Consider the following 18289-nt stretch of genomic DNA (forward strand, 5'->3'; position numbering starts at 1 on the left):
ACATGAACATGAAATCATGTGTAGTCAAATTTAACGTTGTTCATGTATTCATGAAATGAACCGAGTTCTCTACCATCAAGTTGATAAGCAGGTGAGCGGTGTTCAATTTTAATATATTAAGCATTTTTTCTTGGTGATATAGTTTTAACTTTCACTTTATATTCTTTGAATTTTTTTATTACGTTCTCAAAAATACGGATTTAAGATAAGAAAAGAATGTATGCGTTATCAAAGCAATCGATCGACTCTCTACTTTAAATTTCGGAAGGTAAGTGTTCATTTTTTGATCTAGAGAATCATTCAAATTATGTGTGAACAGATATTTTAAGTGAAAAATATACTTAACAGCATTAGAATATTGAAATCTGATATTTTGATTTAGAAAATACATTTTAGAATATTGTGGTTTTGAAATTTATTGAGAGTTATGACAATCGTATTGCATGAATTTTTTTAAGGTAGTCTATCCATAACTGAAGTGAATTCAACAATTTTGATGGATTTTAACTATTTTTAATATCTTTTTTAAAGTTATTATGAGGCCGACATAAACCAAACTCGGGAATATGTATACAGTAGATTAGGTGAACTTTTTGCACTTGGAACTTCTTTTTAAAGAGTTGTCTGTCCCTTGCAAAATTTGAAAAAAATTCAATTATTAATAATAATTTTGGTAAATGATTAATTTTTTCAGCATTGTCAAAGAAAAGAAAAGCTTTTTCAACTTTTTACCAAGAGATTTGTGAGAAAATATTTGGTACTACAAAGATATATTTTAAAAAATTTCCCATATACTTCAATGTTAACTTCAAGATGGGATAAGTTTGTTAAAATTCAAAATTTTTAAAAATTTTAAAGATGAATTTTTATTATTAAATAAACCCCTTAAAACCCCACTAAGATTTTAGTAATCAAACTTGCAATCTAAAAGATATGAAATATGATAGTTATGGATGGACTACCTTAATATGATGAAAAAATACATGTTATTCCCTATGGCAATGTTTGTAATAGCTGGTATGTCGACTCCTCCTAATTTATTAGAAAAATAGAGTTAATCAATGAATTCCTTCACTATTATTAAGTAATTCTTAGAATATTATGGATTGTTTTATACCATCACAGAAATACATCACAGAAATACTACACAGGTAGTACATCAAACTTTAGTTTGCGTTTGTTGACTTCTTAACTTTGTGTCAATTAAAAGACAAATAAAAACAAAAAAAGTGAAAAAAAACCAAACAAATTAGTTACTATATTTTGGTATATGGTTTGTAATTTGGAAATTTCTGACAACTTATACATAATTATACATAATTATCATTCTCAATGTTACTGTTTATGCTTCTTCTTGCTCGATAATGTTAGGAACGTCAGTTGAAAGCTGTTCGAAGAAACACTGCATTAATACCTTCTACATTGATTTAGATAAACAGGGAAGTTTATTAATATATGTATCTCTTCAGTCCATGTTCCTAGACATAAGCTTTTGTTCATTTGTTTCTAAATTCTCCAGTCACGTAGCAAATATCAGCAACTATTTTTTTTTTTCAAATTTACATAAAATAAATTGAATTATCATGGAGTTGCTCCCCCCCCCCCCACTTTTTTGGAGGCATGTTAAAAATTCATATGAAAATAAGGAAATTAGGATTGAAATTGAAGTTATAATTTTGAAGATTTAGGGAAGGTCCTAATTTGCTTTCTTTTTTTTTTTTTGCTTGTTAAGATTTTTTAGATGAGTCTCTCCCCCCCCCCCCTTTCAAAAACGATGCTACGTGCCTGTTTTTAATTTAACATATCGACCAATCGTTTACAAAAAAGCTACACAACGGTGTAAGTAAATACCTACTTTAAATGTCAGTTAACCTACATTACATAATATTATTTACCAACGCGTTGTCTCTTATCTGATAAAATACAAATTTCAACGATAGAATAATCAATATTTATACATTTCCTGCAATATTTCATGATGACAGGAAAAAAAGTTAATAAAAGAGACTTGAAATTACTGTGGAATTATTAAAATCTGTGGTGGCTCAAATTTCGTGGTATTCGAGGTAAGCTCTCCCCTACGAATTTACATCCTCAACGAAAACAAATTTTGAAAGAGTAAGTTATCTTAATGGTACTAAAAACTAACACAATCACAAAATTACATCCCCAGGAATAAGCAAAACAACCCAGAATCCATGAAAATTGATACCCACGAATTTAAATGATTTCACAGTTAAACTTAGAAAGAAAAGTCACTTCATTCTGATGTTGTGCAAGTCCAGTACAAATATTTTTTTTTTACTGAAGAAAATAATAATTTGCTTATCCGCATAAAAAGCTCTGATAAACGTGATACTCAAAAATCACGTATCTTTCTGAATTAATATGGCACATTAAACGTATTTCATTACCCTCGTAGTTTATTTGAAATCATCGTCATTTACTTTGATACTCATTTTTCATGGTAGTGTTATTCGACAATTTAAAATATTATTCTTAGACATTTGTTTAGAAATGTACTTACATATGTTCCTTTAATAATCTTCTACTCAGTTTAGATAACCAACGTTTGTTTATTGCAATGGATACGGAGTTAAGTCATTATGTCGTTCCTGTTACTTCAACAAGGAAACGGAAAGGTATGAATCATTACAAAAGCATTTACATTCACGTGCTCTTTCACAATATAAAAAACTGTATTTGAAGTGTATCGCCGAATCTGAAGTTATTTTCACTAACTGAAATAAAATTATATGGATGAGATGAGAGACTCGTGAATTTTAGATGAGTTAATGAACCACGGAGGGCCGTTGGTGTAAGAAAAGAAACAATATTTCATCTGTTATCTACAACGTAGTAACCGTATAAAATAACGTAGTTGCTGTATAAAATATCTGGCATCCACGGGCTTCCATACATATTAAGTCAACACACTTTACATTTTGTATATATGAAGTCCTTTCTTGAATGTTATTATTGTTTCCATTCCGTGTCAAATTTCAGTTATCAATTGTAGGATCTGGTGAAGATGAAACAGGCGTTAGTCGTAAGATGAGATGCTATCTTGGAGATAAAATTAAAGACGAAGAACCATGTCTTAGTCTTAAGATAAGAAGTTATCCTGGAGACAAAATTGGAGAAAAACATGCCTTAGTCTTAGAATAAGAAGCAATCCTGAAGATAGCATCGATGACGATAAACCACGCCCTAGTCGCAAGATGAGATGTCATTCTCGAGAGAGGAGTAACGATAGAACAGAAAAACATAATTTCAATATTAGAGGCTATCCTGGAGACAGCATTGATGACGATGAACCATGCTCTAGTCGAAAGATGAGATGCCATTCTCGAGAGAGAAGTATAGGTAGAAGAGAAGATTTCAATATAAGAAACTATCATGAAGACAAATTTGATCACGATGAAACATGTCTTAGTCGAGAGATGAGATGCCATGCTCGAGACAGAAGAAAAAGTACACCAGACATACATAAGTTAGATGAAGACTTCGAATTTGAACTCTCAGGCTACGATAATGAAACAAAACCATCCAATGAAAACACAAGCGTACAAGGCAATGCAAAATTCGCTTTATACAAAGATTTTACTGTATCAGCGGGTTCTGCATTAACCTCTTGTAATATCAAATCGACGATTTCAGCTGATGTGGAAAAAATGGTCAGTGAAGGAGATGGCAAAGTATTAGCTAAAAAGGAAGCAGCAAAGGTAGACGAAAGTCCCCAACAAGCGGGATATGTATATAGGTTACTACGTGACGACGAACTTAACAAGGAAGGCCTCCGTCCGAAAAACATAGAATCAAAAGCAAGCCTTCATCAGCATGTCGCAGGTGGGAGTAAAGGCGTACATTCACGGTTTATTTCATGTTGCTATACTTTGCAAGCTTTGCGCCGACTTGCAGGCCTTACAAATCACCCTTCGTTTATACGTGAGGTAGTGCGTATCAACGTTACAAAATTGAACCGTGATGAAGTTAAAGTGATAGAACTATTTATCGAGAACGTAAGAGAAAAACATTAAAGTAAACTCAAAAGCCTGGGGATTCGTCGATAACTTTCAAGAAGTAATTTTGGAACCCAAAACGCATGTCCCAGCAGATTGCATCGAAAGAATAGGTATTGTTAAGGACAATACTTTTACGAAAGACGAACATATTACACTATAACTTTTATTTATATTCTTTTAACAAATGTAATATTTTGCGAGTGTTGTAAACAACTTGAAATTAATTGTAGATGGGTGGTGGTTTATTGTAAAGGATTTTGACATTACACATAGGTTTTATTTTAATTTGTTTGCTAGTTCATGTGAGAAAACAAGCATTATCAGCTGATGTTGATACGATATGGCGGTGGAATCATTTATTGAGTTGTTATAGTTTTTAGAAAATGACATTGAGCGATTTGTTGACAATAACACCTCGGTATATATATTGGAAATATACAGTTAACGTCAATTTTACCTGTTGCAGTAAGAACGTTTGAATTGGCGGTGACAAATTGACGCGGACGTCAGAGAAAACATTGGATTGAATCTGTAGTTAAAAGAAGTGTATTTTCATTCCACCTCAGCATATCTTACTTGCTATATAAGAGCTTCATTGCTCATCACATGATCTTTTTGAATTATTTCCTATAAGTTTAAGATATAAAAAATCATGATATGGTGTTTTATATCGCATCCGAAATTAGCATTTGGTCGCTGAATTTAGTCCCAATCGCATCCTATATTACATGTAGGGCTCGTTCGCTGTATATAAGCATATGCAATATTAATTCACATCAATCTATATGTAAATTCTCCCTCGAACCAGAACTACTTGTAACTTAAAAAGCTTTAGACTCTCACCTATTCTGTTATGGAATAAATTACTTCTTTTACTAATGCCCTAAAGATACTTAATCATACAAACCCTGAAATTTTTTCATGGAAATCATTTGGAAAAGTATCCATTGTCGATTAAGAAACAGGGTTAGTAGTCCAAATGCCGATTTTTTTACTAATTATAATACCTAATTGTGGTTTTCATTTTGAAAATGTATTTTATTTATATCTTTTAGTGCCCTAAATATGTAAAGGGAAGGAATACTCTTTATTTCATTGCATATCAAATTTTGGCATACAAAAACCTTTACCTCTTGAACGTATTGCTGTCTAGAGACAATCATATTTCTGATGCTGATAAAATTGACTTATTAAAATTTGCACGTGTTTATATTGCAATACTAATTGATTCAAATAAAATTTATTGGATACACCAAATGCTGTTATGGGATTTTTTTCTGTTTATTTAATTATTTTTCTACTTACCTATTTATCATTGTTTTTCTGTGGATGATCTTCCATCTTTTGTCAGTATACTAGAACACGGTCATTTACGTAAATTAATTTCGAAATTAAAACAGTGATAAATATTTTCAAAAACTTAATATTATATATACCTGATTTTTGTCGAGAAACGATACAATGTCATTCGTTTCAGGACATCAAATACTTTCTCCTGGTTGTGCTCTCTTGAACACTTAAAAGTTGTTCTGCAGATACAAGATGAAACAGTATTCAATTCTTCTTCGCTTCCTATGGATATTGATATATACGAAAAAATTGCGAGAAATTGACAGAAACATAGAGCATGTGAGTATAAACATCCCGTTCATAACATATTGATATTAAAATACAGCATATGCCAACATTTAGAAATGAACGTACCTGTTCTAATGAATTTGTAGCAAAGTGATTGAGCGAATGCCAGTGGATCGACACAGTTCATTTTTTTTGAAATTGTAGATTCTTTCACAAACGCAGATCCCCATCAGAAATCTAATGAACCTTAAAATAGTATCGAGATGAAACATGCAGAAATGCATGTATAACCATTTTAAAAAATACTTTCTTTACATAAACAATGTTTGATATTCCCATAGAATATTATATTACAGAAACTATGTGACAGTGACAATCATATTTTTATTCGTCAATTGCAAAATTTTCACATTTTATAACTTTATGTATTTTGCCTGCAACCACACTTTCATCGAATGTTTTTCTAGATTGGCTGTTTCCTGTGTAACATTAAATATAATTATCTTATAAAAAATTCAAGAACTAAACTAGACATTTGTAGATATATTCAATGAAGCCGGCATTTTCGAAATTTTAGTTTACATACCCGCCGACCCAGTTTTTAATAAAAATGATTTAAAAATAAAAGAGTAAAAAATGATTTAATCTCGTCTAGGCAAAATTTATGTTGTACATGAATTCATGAATGAACCGAGTTTTTTCAGATCAATTCTTTGGGCCAATCATCAGTGTTTAGCTTTAATATATTCATTTTTTTTCGATGATATAGAGTTAACTTTCACTTTAGTTTCTGTATAATTTTATTCATACTTTCTCAAAATGACGGAGGTAAGATAAGAGAAGAATGTTCGCGTTATCAAACCAATCGATTGATTGTCTACTGTAAACTTCAAAAGGTAGGTGTTCATTTTTCGATCTAAAGAACCAGATTAAAAGGATGTTTCAGCAGTTACTTTACATGTAAGACAACAGTTTACTTAATAGCATTAAAAAAAATTAAATCTGATAATTTGATTTAGAAAGACGTTTAAAGATTATTTTTTGGCTATTGAGATAAATATGATTCCGTATATTTTGATGCTCTTTTTTCGATTGTAATAATCGGTCAATGGTTTCTTAAGACAATGTGTTTCTTGGCTTGGCTGAACGTTTATTAAAGAACAAGGGGCAATAAGACCCAAAATTTGCCCAATGCAAAGTAAACATTTTATAGTGATTTTTTAGTAAGATATCATTTGTATATCCAATTTCAGCAAAACTTTTATTGAAAAATCACCATATAGTTATTTTGAGGGCAAAAGTATAATAAATGTCAAGAAATCACAGATTTCTGAAATTTCTTTATATTTTTTTCAATTTTTAAAATAATATCAGGTATTTAAATAATTTAACAATTACAATACAATGCAATAAATCATATATAAACATAATATTAACTGTAAACTGTATAAAACACAATTACTTCGGGTAAAAAAGGCTTTTTTCATAACAAAAAATATCAGATTTCAGGAAGTGTTACAATAACTGTGTATATTATAATCTTTACAGTACAAAACATCTAATTATTCAATTCATGGGGAATTAGTGTAGAATACAAGCCAGTTTCTTGAATTTGCTGCAAAAAGTTAAATAAAATATATTATTATTTACAACCTGTGTATAAAAACTTTAATTTCTCAGATATTTTTTAAACATGGAACGCTTTGAAAGATAAGAAATGCTTTGATATTTCAACAACTCGACCATATTAATACAAGATAATTAAACATATTATTAACAAACATGAAGAACATAACAATATTTATGGAGAGAGGAGCATTGAATTTCTCCCTCTCCAACCAACAAAAAGTCAAGCACTTCTAGGTACATGGTTAAACTGTTAACAAATATATAATTTAGTTAATGGACTATCATGACATTAACCACATCTTATTGCACTCAAAGATAAACTTAATTTAATAACATGAGCAAAACCATAATTCTAAAACAGAAAATAGTTTTTTAACATTAAATATCACAGTGACCGATTTCTTTAGGTCATTTATGACCTAGCAATTTCATGTGCAGGAAACAAGAAAACAACTGCTACTTAACGAAGATGCCTTTAAACATCAACTCATTATATGATAAACATTAACCCAACATTGGTTTAGATATTCATCTGGCATCTTGGATTTTTGCATATTAGACATCTTGTATGTAAAACACACATTCTGCAAGTAACAATAATGAATTGACCTTTTCCCCTTAACATAATTTCATCATATTTCATGTAGTTCTTTAAACGTTAAATAATATATTGAATACTTCAAAGTTCAAAACAGTTTCAAAAAACTTTTTCGATAAACTTACATATTATCTATACAATTGTCTAAGAGATCAAATCCATTTTTTATGAAAAATCACAGATAGCAGATAGTTGCCTATCAATCAACATGCATTGTCACTCTTCTGTTCCACTCTGATCGCTTTCGGAACTATCCATGACTTCTGGAATGACTGAGGCATCCTCAAGGTACTGGGACCAGTCTTGAGTGGACCTTGCAGAGTGTGTGTGCCGTTCATGTCCCAGGTACCATAGAACAGAAGCCACATGGGCACACACCCCAACAACCCTTGCACCAGCACGGCATTGGCAGTACCACCCAGTAATGGCTCCTAAGGAATGTTCAATCCATAGGAAATACTGTTTGCTGGAGATATGACGACTTTGTATTCGTACACGCAAAACATCAGGAATGTCATTGTTTACCATGATGTTGTAATCACCATCATCATTCTTGTGTTCTGCAGTGTAACTCTTGGCAAGCTTCAGCTGGTACACCCCGACAGTCAGATTAAGGAGCTCTTCTTCAGAGAGGAGAGGAAAATCCAATGTATCAGTGGCATTCATTGGGGTCCATGCTTTTATCCTTCGATGCAACTCTTCAGATTCAACCCGCTCTTGAAGTTTGTTTGTCTGTGATGCTAAATACTGAATAAAAAGAAACAAATCAATTTTTTAATATATTAATTCTAACTTTGTCATACAAATACATGTTCAGCAACATTCCATTTCAGAATTTATTTGGATGTGTTTCTTTATAAGAGATGTATCTATGTGAAATGACTATCACTAATGGACAACAAAAACAGTAAATCATAGTTCTTTTAAAAAATTACGTTCATTTTAGCTGCCAAGATTTGGTCACTCTCTGGATTTCCTGTATTTAATGGATCTCTGTATTTGTTGCACAGTGCAGATATCAAACACACATACTCCCGAATGTATGGTATCTGAGTATTGGGAACCACATTCTGCAGATATTTCCACTGTTTCAGACGCCCATTAACAGACTCCACAATCCAGCGGATTTTGGTAACAAGTCTAGAAGAGTTTGCCTGATAAAATAATATAAAGGATATATACATTAAAATTAAAATTATTATGTATTTACAGTAGACAAGCAATCTATTATAACTAGTATAGGTAACTTGAGCAAATTATATTAGGCATATAAACAACTTCTAATTAAAATTTTATTCCAAATCAAGTGTCTGTCAGTGATCATTTCTATCTTAAGAAAAGCACAAAACTTAGGTACATGTATTTGTATCTGTTAAATACCTCATCAGCTGTGTGTTGTGTTTGTTCTTTTGGAAGAAATGCCGGCATCTGAGCCTGAATGCCCAAACTCTCCAAGAAACTAATCGAGTCCCTAAACCCACGATCCACAATAAGAACATCATCCTGCTGTAGCCAGTCTTTTATATTCTCCATGTTGGTCTGGAAGTTATGTTTCAGGATGCTAGCATCATTATTCTTGTGGTCAGCAAAATAAGGTCAAAGGACTGAAACAATGTAGCCTGTTGTTGACACTATGACCATTGGTTTGACTAGGGGTCTGTTTTTGTGTTGGCTGTATGATCTACGTTGGAACTTGAAGTTGTTGCTCTTTTGGATGAAAACATAAGTTCCGTCTACCACTAATATAGCTGGATTGTGCATTCCATTACCAAATTATTCCTGAGCAAGAGGTCTGGTATGGTCCTGGATAATCTGTTCTCTTGAAATATGGCCAAACCCCACATACTTTGGTGTAAATGTCTCTGTCAGTTCTCTCCTGGCTGATGTTATTGCCCTTCTGACACCGCACTTTTCAATGTTGAATAGTGTTGATAGCATTCTATTGGAAAGGCCGGTTCTCAACTTCACCAATAGAAGGGCAATGCAGGTCCTTATGCTGCGATTCTTGGTAGCTCTTATTGACTGCACATGCGAGACTACATCATCAAAATCTGCCCTTGAAATTCCAGTCAAATTCATATAATCTGTGTCTGAAAGTCCACAACTGGTGTCAAAGTCTAACCTGTTTTTCTGATTTCTGATTGCAGCTGCTCTTATAGTTGATATTAATGAACAAATATCAGTTTTGTTGAAATAGGTAGTGGAATGTACTGACCTAGAGCTCAGGGACATACTCTCCAGACATTTAATGGCATCATCTTTGAGAGAACAATCTGGCATCAAATGAGAGTTGCAGCACCTTGCACCAGATAATAACAGGTGCCCTGTCAATACAAAGATGTGGTGTCTTCTCTCTGTGGTCAATGTAAGCAATCTTGAATTTCTCTTCTTGCAGATCACACAAGCTGAGTGGCTCTTTCCAGAAGATAATATGGGTAAAGGTATTACATTAGGACTTTTGACTGATTTAGTATCTGATTTAGAGGACTTTGCTGGTGGTTCATAATCTTGATCTTTGATAGTGTCATCATCTGTTTCTATAGATTTTTCAAAATGGTTCTTATGTATTGACTTGTGGAATTTTGAATAACAGTTTGTACATGTAACATCATTGTCTTCACAGATTGCTAGGCCTAAATGTTGACGAAAGAGTTGGTATGATGGTCCTTTTATAAAGCGTCGTTGGTGGGCTTTAGGTCGCTTACCACAAGAAACACAGGGATACTGTTTAGGACCGTCGCCAGGCATCCTATAAAATTAAAAGCACCACATATTTATGTAAACAGATGGTATATTATATACTTAAGAATGACCTCTATAATTTTTAGTTGAGAGAGAGAGAGAGACAAACAGAGAAGGAGAGAGAGAGAGATCATGGAGAGAGAGAGAGAGAGAGAGACAGACAGAGAGGGAGAGACAGACAGACATGCATGCAAAGAGACAGAAAGAGAGACAGACAGAGGAGAGAGTAATTAAAAATATTTTGAGAGTAAATGTGTTAAAATTGTATTCCAATAAAATTATCATGTTCCTATATTGTTGTCATTTCTCATAAATTAATTGACAATGTGATCCATATATATATCATTGCAAATATTGTAAGAGCGCCATAGTTTAAATTCAATATGCCCTCATCTCTGCATTATTTTTGATTATGAATGATTATATAAACACCAAGGGACAGTTGATTAATTAAGATATTATACATATTTATTGCACAATTATGATTTTATTGTTGTGCAATCAATTAAATTCAAGAAATAAAGTGCAGTTTATATGCCTAGCTAGACTTCATCATACAAGACAAAAATATTAATATTTGAGATATATATATAATATTATTAAAACTAAAGTAATTGCTGGTATATATAATTACTTGTATAAAAATTAGCATGTATACATAATATGATATATATCTATGTTTTTTAACATTTGTCTTTGATCATGCAGCATATTGCATTGCATTGGATTACAGCAACTTTATCAGAATGATTTTTTTTCCCTTTTGTATATATCACAGTCAGATATACATATATGTATGTAATATAAGCTATATAATAGCTGTGCATGTGTCTGCATGTGTGTGTGTGTGGTTGATATTACAAAACTTGGGGTTGGGGAAACCAATGTGATATTTATTGCACATTTGCATATTACTATGAATTAATAGTGTTTCATTTTAACATAATAATACAATATATGTATATATATAGAAAAAGCAAAAAACTCTCATAAATTCATTTTAACCAGGAAAGAAAGAACTTAATTGAATATAAAAGGATACTTATAAATCTTTAATATATCAATTAGTTATTTATTTTTAAAACGTAAAAAAAAACAACCAGTTTTCTATGAAATTTAAAAAAAAAAACAAGAAAAAAACCCAGTGTGTGATTTCAGGTATACGTGGTATTATTTACGGAAGGCACAAATTAACATGGCACCGGAATCAAACGGCAAGGTCATTCGCGAATTATTTTTATCGCCTCCGATTGATGGTAAATAGAATATGGCAGCATAATTCTTTATGGAATTCAATATTAAATATTTAATGTCATTGTGTAATGTAGAATGTATAACTTATCTTAGAGGTTAGATGTACGTAATATCACGCAAACTTATCAATGATGTTAGATCATGTACAGGTACAGTACTGATCAACAGCTGATCGACAAAAATATTGATGGCCGTGTTCTTCAGTCTTTTTTTTTGTAAAACGAAAGAGATTTAAAACAATGTATTTCAAAGTCTACTTTGTTATCAGAGTTCAGATACGACTTCAATTGTGAACATATGGAGTAGTTTGCGATCACACTCAATCGTGTCTTTAAGTTGTCGATCGCGATCAGCTGTCATTAGCTGTCATGTGGTTCTGTAGCTAAAGTAAGCAGATAATTAGCAATGCCGCATTAAAATCATGGTGCATTGTTGTGTATCTAAGTGTTATTGTCTTTTTGACACATCCTTACCTGCTAAGGAGATGATTTTCCCTACATCTCTAATTTTGTCATCTGTCTTTGTTTACGTCTGCTGTTGTGGTGCATATAAAAACCGGAAGCGGTCAATTCGCACATCGTTTAACAACAATATTTAATATTTTAATGGTGGCCGCATGCAAACAACAACACAATATTTTGTGATATTATTCATTTTGGTATTATAATTTTTCTGTTCAATTTTTACCGTGTTGTTTGCATGCGGCCATATTTAATTATTGTCGAGAATGTGAGCATTTCATAGGGAAACCGCGATATCCGGAAAATTACACCGATCGAAGGAGGGATAACTCTACTAAAAAAAAACGCTGATGACAAATTTGCGCTATATATTGCAAAATAAACATCCCATCAATAAAAAAATCAAATCATGTCAATGATTGAGCTTGTTTGAAATTAAAAAAAAATATTGGGCAAATAATATATGCTTACTGCCCCTTGTTCTTTGAAACAATATTTAAATTGGTGCATTGAATTAATTTAATATGCGGAGTAGATTGCTGTTGTCATTAAAACAAATCTTAAACCAAAAACACAAAAAAACAAACAAACCAAGAAACAGAAGACCAAAAATTTAAAAAAAAACCAAATCGAAAAACTGGTAAAATGGTTTTGGTATACGATTTGTAATTTAAAATTTACTGATTACTTATTCTTATATATTCAGTTAACTACGCAATGTTATTAAAAATACTCTGTCATTGACGTCAGGACCTTTTTTTAAACAGGCATATCAATTATGATCAAAAAATCAATTTAAAACCAACGGTCTATCTGTCAGGTTACATATGCTCCGTATTGTAAATATCCATTTTATCGTCCTTTTAAATCTATTTAAATATAATATTGATATCTAATAAATCAGTAGATAAACATAAGCAAATGATGAGTTCAGTCAAAGTACATGTGCCTAGACGTTAGTTATTGTGGTATGTTCTTTTTTCTGAATGTTAAAGGGCCATGGTCTCGATACCCCGATATATATATATTTATATATAAAAAAACCCGATATATATATATATATATATATATATATATATATATATATATATATATATATATATATATATATATCGGGTTTTTTTTTAATAAATACCTTGCTGAAGCATTGTAATCATTAAAATCGATAAAATAATTTTTGGCCTAAATCGAGACCATGGCCATTTTAATGCCATTCGTTAAGTTATGAGCGAGTTACAAAGGTTACAATTCTTTACCAAGTCAACAAATCTTTTGTTTACATTTTAAATGTTGAAATAAAAATTTCAGTTTTAACCTAAAATCAATTTGTAACGCATATTGAAGTCCGGAACTGTCTACTTCGGCTTAAAAAATAAGAAGACAGACAAATCAGCTTGAAAACGATTTTTTACTGGTATATTGAACCAATGTAAGCAAAACCAGGGCACGACCCTGTTTACATGACAAAAATTGTGAGCTCTTTATCTTGCCTATAACTCAACGAATGACTCTTAAGTTTTATTTGATCATTAAAAGGCATTCCTAACGCAAAGTAAATAATAAAATAAGACAAACAAAATTTGACCAAAATGGTGACTATGCCCCTTTCATTGTTAACATATCTACATTTAATCGACTAGTCGTTTTACTAAAAAAAAACGACATACAGTGGTTTAAGTACTCAATTTAAATGTCCTGTTTAAATATAGATATATTTATACAGATTACATCAGGTTATTTACCAACGCCTTGTCTCTTATCTGATAAAACACAGATTTGAACGAGAGCAAAATCTTGTGCTGGCACATCTTAATATGTTTTCCTTGTTAAGATTTTTTTAGATGAGTCTCTTCCCCCCCCCCTTTCAAAAACGATGCTACGTGCCTCTTTTTAATTTAACATATCGACCAATCGTTTACAAAAAAGCTACACAACGGTGTAAGTAAATACCTACTTTAAATGTCAGTTAACCTACATTTACCAACGCGCTGTCTCTTATCTGATAAAATACAAATTTCAACGATAGAATAATCAATACTTATTCATTTCCTTCAATATTTCAGGATGACAGGAAGCAAGTTAATAAAAGAGACTTGAAATTACTGTGGAATTATTAAAATCTGTGGTGGCTCAAATTTCGTGGTATTCGAGGTAAGCTCTTCCCTACGAATTTACATCCTCAACAAAAACAAATTTTGAAAGAGTAAGTTATCTTAATGGTACTAAAAACTAACACATTCACAAAATTACATTCCCAAGAATAAGCAAAACAACCCAGGATCCACGAAAATTGATACCCACGAATTTAAATGATTTCACAGTTAAACTTAGACAGAAAAGTCACTTCAGTGTGATGTTGTGCAAGTCCAGTACAAATAAATTTTTTTAATGAAGAAAATAATAATTTGCTTATCCGCATAAAGAGCCCTGATAAACGTGATACTAAAAAATCACATATCTCCCTGAATCAATTGATATGGCACATGAAACGTATCTCATTACCCTCGTAGTTTATTTGAAATCATCGTCATTTACTTTGATACTCATTTTTCATGGTAGTGTTATTCGACAATTTTAAATATTATTCTTAGACATTTGTTTAAAAATGTACTTACATATGTTCCTTTGATAATCTTCTACTCAGTTTAGATAACCAACGTTTGTTTATTGCAATGGATACGGAGTTAAGTCATTATGTCGTTCCTGTTACTTCAACAAGGAAACGGAAAGGTATGAATTATTACAAAAACAATTACATTCACGTGCTCTTTTACAATATAAAAGACTGTATTTGAAGTGTATCGCCGAATCTGAAGTTATTTTCACTAATTGAAATAAAATTATATGGATGAGATGAGAGACTCGTGAATTTTTGATGAATTAATAAACCACGGAGGGCCGTTGGTGTTAGAAAAGAAACAATATTTCATCTGTTATCTACAACGTAGTTACCGTATAAAATAACGTAGTTGCTGTATAAATTATCTGGCATCCACGGGCTTCCATACATAGCAAGTCAACACACTTTACATTTTGTATATATGAAGTCCTTTCTTAAATTTTATCATTGTTTCCATTCCGTGTCAAATTTCAGTAATCAATTGTAGGATCTGGTGAAGATGAAACAGGCGTTAGTCGTAAGATGAGATGCTATCATGGAGATAAAATTAAAGACGAAGAACCATTTCTTAGTCTTAAGACAAGAAGTTATCCTGGAGACAAAATTGGAGAAAAAACATGCCCTAGTCTTACAATAAGAAGCAATCCTGAAGATAGCATCGATGACGATAAACCATGCCCTAGTCGAAAGATGAGATGTCATTCTCGAGAGAGGAGTAATGATACAACAGAAAAACATAATTTCAATATTAGAGGCTATCCTGGAGACAGCATTGATGACGATGAACCATGCTCTAGTCGAAAGATGAGATGCCATTATCGAGAGAGAAGTAAAGGTAGAAGAGAAGATTTCAATATAAGAAACTATCATGGAGACAGATTAGATCAAGATGAAACATGTCTTAGTCGAGAGATGAGATGCCATGCTCGAGACAAAAGAAAAAGTAGACCAGACATACATAAGTTAGATGAAGACTTCGAATTTGAATTCTCATGCTACGATAATGAAACAAAACCATTCAGTGAAAACACAAGCGTTCAAGGCAATGCAAAATTCGCTTTATACAAAGATTTGACTGTATCAGCGGGTTCTTCATTAACCTCTTGTAATATCAAATCGACGATTTCAGCTGATGTGGAAAAAATAGTCAGTGAAGGAGATGGCAAAGTATTAGCTAAAAAGGAAGCAGCAAAAATAGAGGAAAAAACCCAACAAGCGGATTATGTATATAGGTTACTACGCCCCAATGAACTTTACAAGGAAGGTCTTCGTCCAAAAAACATAGAATCAAAAGCAAGCCTCCATCAGCATGTTGCAGCTGGAAGTAAAGGCTTACATTCACGGTTTATTTCATGTTGCTATACTTTGCATGCTTTGCACCGACTTGCAGGCCTCACAAATCACCCTTCGCTCGTACGTGAGGTAGTGCGTATCAACATTTCAAAACTGAACCTTGAAGAAGTTAAAGTGATAGAGCTATTTATCGAAGACGTACGAGAAAAACATATAAAAGAAGGGTCTAAAGCCTGGGGGTTCGCCGAAAACTTTCAAGAAGTAATTTTGGAACCCAAAACGCATGTCCCAGCAGATTGCATCGAAAGAATAGGTATTGTCAAGGACAATACTTTTACGAAAGACGAACATATTACACTATAACTTTTAATTATATTCTTTTAACAAATGTAATATTTTGCGAGTATTGTAAACAAGTTGAAATTATTTGTAGATGGGTGGTGGTTTATTGTAAAGGATTTTGACATTATACATAGGTCTTATTTTAATTTGTTTGCTAGTTCATGTTGATATGGAGAAAACAAGCAATATCAGCTGATGTTGATACGATATGGCGGTGGAATCATTTATTGAGTTGTTATAGTTTTTAGAAAATGACATTGAGCGATTTGTTGACAATATGACCTCGGTATATATATTGGAAATATACAGCTAACGTCAATTTTACCTGTTGCAGTAAGAACGTTTGAATTGGCGGGGACAAATTGACATGGACGTCAGAGAAAACATTGGATTGAATCTGTAGTTAAAAGAAGTGTATTTTCAATCCACCTCAGCATATCTTACTTGCTATATAAGAGCTTCATTGCTCATCACATGATCTTTTTAAATTATTTCCTATAAGTTTAAGATATAAAAAATCATGATATGGCGTTTTATATCGCATCCGGAATTAGCATTTGGTCGCTGAATTCAGTCCTAATCGTATCCTTTATTACATGTAGGGCTCGTTCGCTGTATATAAGCATATGCAATATTAATCCACGTCAATCTATATGTAAATTCTCCCTCGAATCAGAACTACTTGTAACTTAAAAAGCTTTAGACTCTCACCTATTCTGTTATGGAATAAATTACTTTTTTCACTAATGCCCTAAAGATACTTAATCATACAAACCCTGAAATTTTTATTCATGGAAATCATTTGGAAAAGTATCCATTGTCGATTAAGAAACAGGGTTAGTAGTCCAAATGCCGATTTTTTTTACTAATTATAATACCTAATTGTGGTTTTCATTTTGAAAATGTATTTTATTTATATCTTTTAGTGCCCTAAATATGTAAAGGAAAAGAATACTCTTTATTTCATTGCATATCAAATTTGGGCATACAAAAACCTTTACCTCTTGAACTTATTGCTGTCTAGAGACAATCATATTTCTGATGCTGATAAAATTGACTTATTAAAATTTCCACATGTATATATTGCAATACTTATAGATTCAAATAAAATTTATTGGATACACCAAATGCTGTAAAGGGATTTTTTCTCTTTATCTAATTATTTTCCCACTTACCTATTTATCATTGTTTTTCTGTGGATGATCTTCCATCTTTTGTCAGTATACTAGAACACGGTAATTTACGTAAATTAAATTCGAAATAAAAACAATGATAAATATTTTCAAAAACTTAATATACCTGATTTTCGTCCAAAAACGATACAATGTTACTCGTTTCAGGACATCAAATACTTTCTCCTGGTTGTGCTCTCTTGAACACTTTAAAGTTGTTCTGTAGATACACGATGAAACAACATTCAATTCTTCGCTTCCAATGGATATTGATATAAACGAAAAAATTGCGAGAAAATGACAGAAACATAGAGCATGTGAGTATAAACATCCCGTTCATAACATATTGATATTAAAATACAGCATATGCCAAAATTTAGAAATGAACGTACCTGTTCTAATGAATTTGTAGCAAAGTGATTGAGCGAATGCCAGTGGATCGACTCAGTTCATTTTTTTTGAAATTGTAGATTCTTTCACAAACGCAGATCCCCATCAGAAATCTAATGAACCTTAAAATAGTCTCGAGATGAAACATGCAGAAATGCATGTATAACCATTTTAAAAAATACTTT

The 18289-nt window shown here is 32.0% G+C and overlaps 1 protein-coding gene, 1 long non-coding RNA gene and 1 other non-coding gene across 7 annotated transcripts; 2 read left to right on the forward strand and 1 right to left on the reverse strand.

Annotated features, from left to right (window-relative positions):
* Positions 1-212: 212 nt before the first annotated feature.
* LOC105320136 (uncharacterized) lies at positions 213-18237 on the forward strand. Of its 4 annotated transcripts, XR_010707335.1 has the most exons (4): positions 1977-2066; positions 2557-2642; positions 3020-3849; positions 17941-18237. It is a non-coding gene; the product is annotated as an uncharacterized lncRNA (long non-coding RNA). The 4 variants fall into 4 exon arrangements; XR_010707333.1 differs by lacking the exons at positions 1977-2066; positions 17941-18237 and adding an exon at positions 213-268 and having other exon boundaries at positions 3020-4285; XR_010707334.1 differs by lacking the exon at positions 17941-18237 and having other exon boundaries at positions 1940-2066; positions 2562-2642; positions 3020-4285.
* On the reverse strand, positions 7097-12764 carry LOC117688283 (uncharacterized). The gene is made up of 4 exons (XR_010707328.1): positions 12300-12764; positions 9211-10579; positions 8766-8984; positions 7097-8577 (listed from the first exon to the last, which is right to left on the reverse strand). It is a non-coding gene; the product is annotated as an uncharacterized protein (transcript).
* Positions 14325-17646, forward strand: LOC136269681 (uncharacterized). Of its 2 annotated transcripts, none has more exons than XM_066065054.1 (3): positions 14325-14438; positions 14932-15017; positions 15395-17646. In XM_066065054.1, the coding sequence occupies exons 2-3, from the start codon at positions 14960-14962 to the stop codon at positions 16561-16563; spliced, it is 1227 nt and encodes a 408-aa protein (XP_065921126.1). In that variant the 5' UTR covers positions 14325-14438; positions 14932-14959; the 3' UTR covers positions 16564-17646. The 2 variants fall into 2 exon arrangements, with proteins under 2 accessions (XP_065921126.1, XP_065921128.1); XM_066065056.1 differs by having other exon boundaries at positions 14351-14438; positions 14937-15017.
* Positions 18238-18289: the final 52 nt, after the last annotated feature.

This window comes from Magallana gigas, chromosome 1 (genome assembly GCF_963853765.1).
Source record: "Magallana gigas chromosome 1, xbMagGiga1.1, whole genome shotgun sequence".
Taxonomy (NCBI): Eukaryota; Metazoa; Mollusca; class Bivalvia; order Ostreida; family Ostreidae; genus Magallana; species Magallana gigas.

Excerpts from the sequence above, each read along its gene's own strand:
- LOC136269681 (XM_066065054.1), top strand. The coding sequence starts at position 14,960 with ATGGATACGGAGTTAAGTCATTATGTCGTTCCTGTTACTTCAACAAGG. Across the intron at positions 15,018-15,394 it reads TTCAACAAGGAAACGGAAAG|GATCTGGTGAAGATGAAACA; the intron begins GTATGAATTATT and ends AATCAATTGTAG.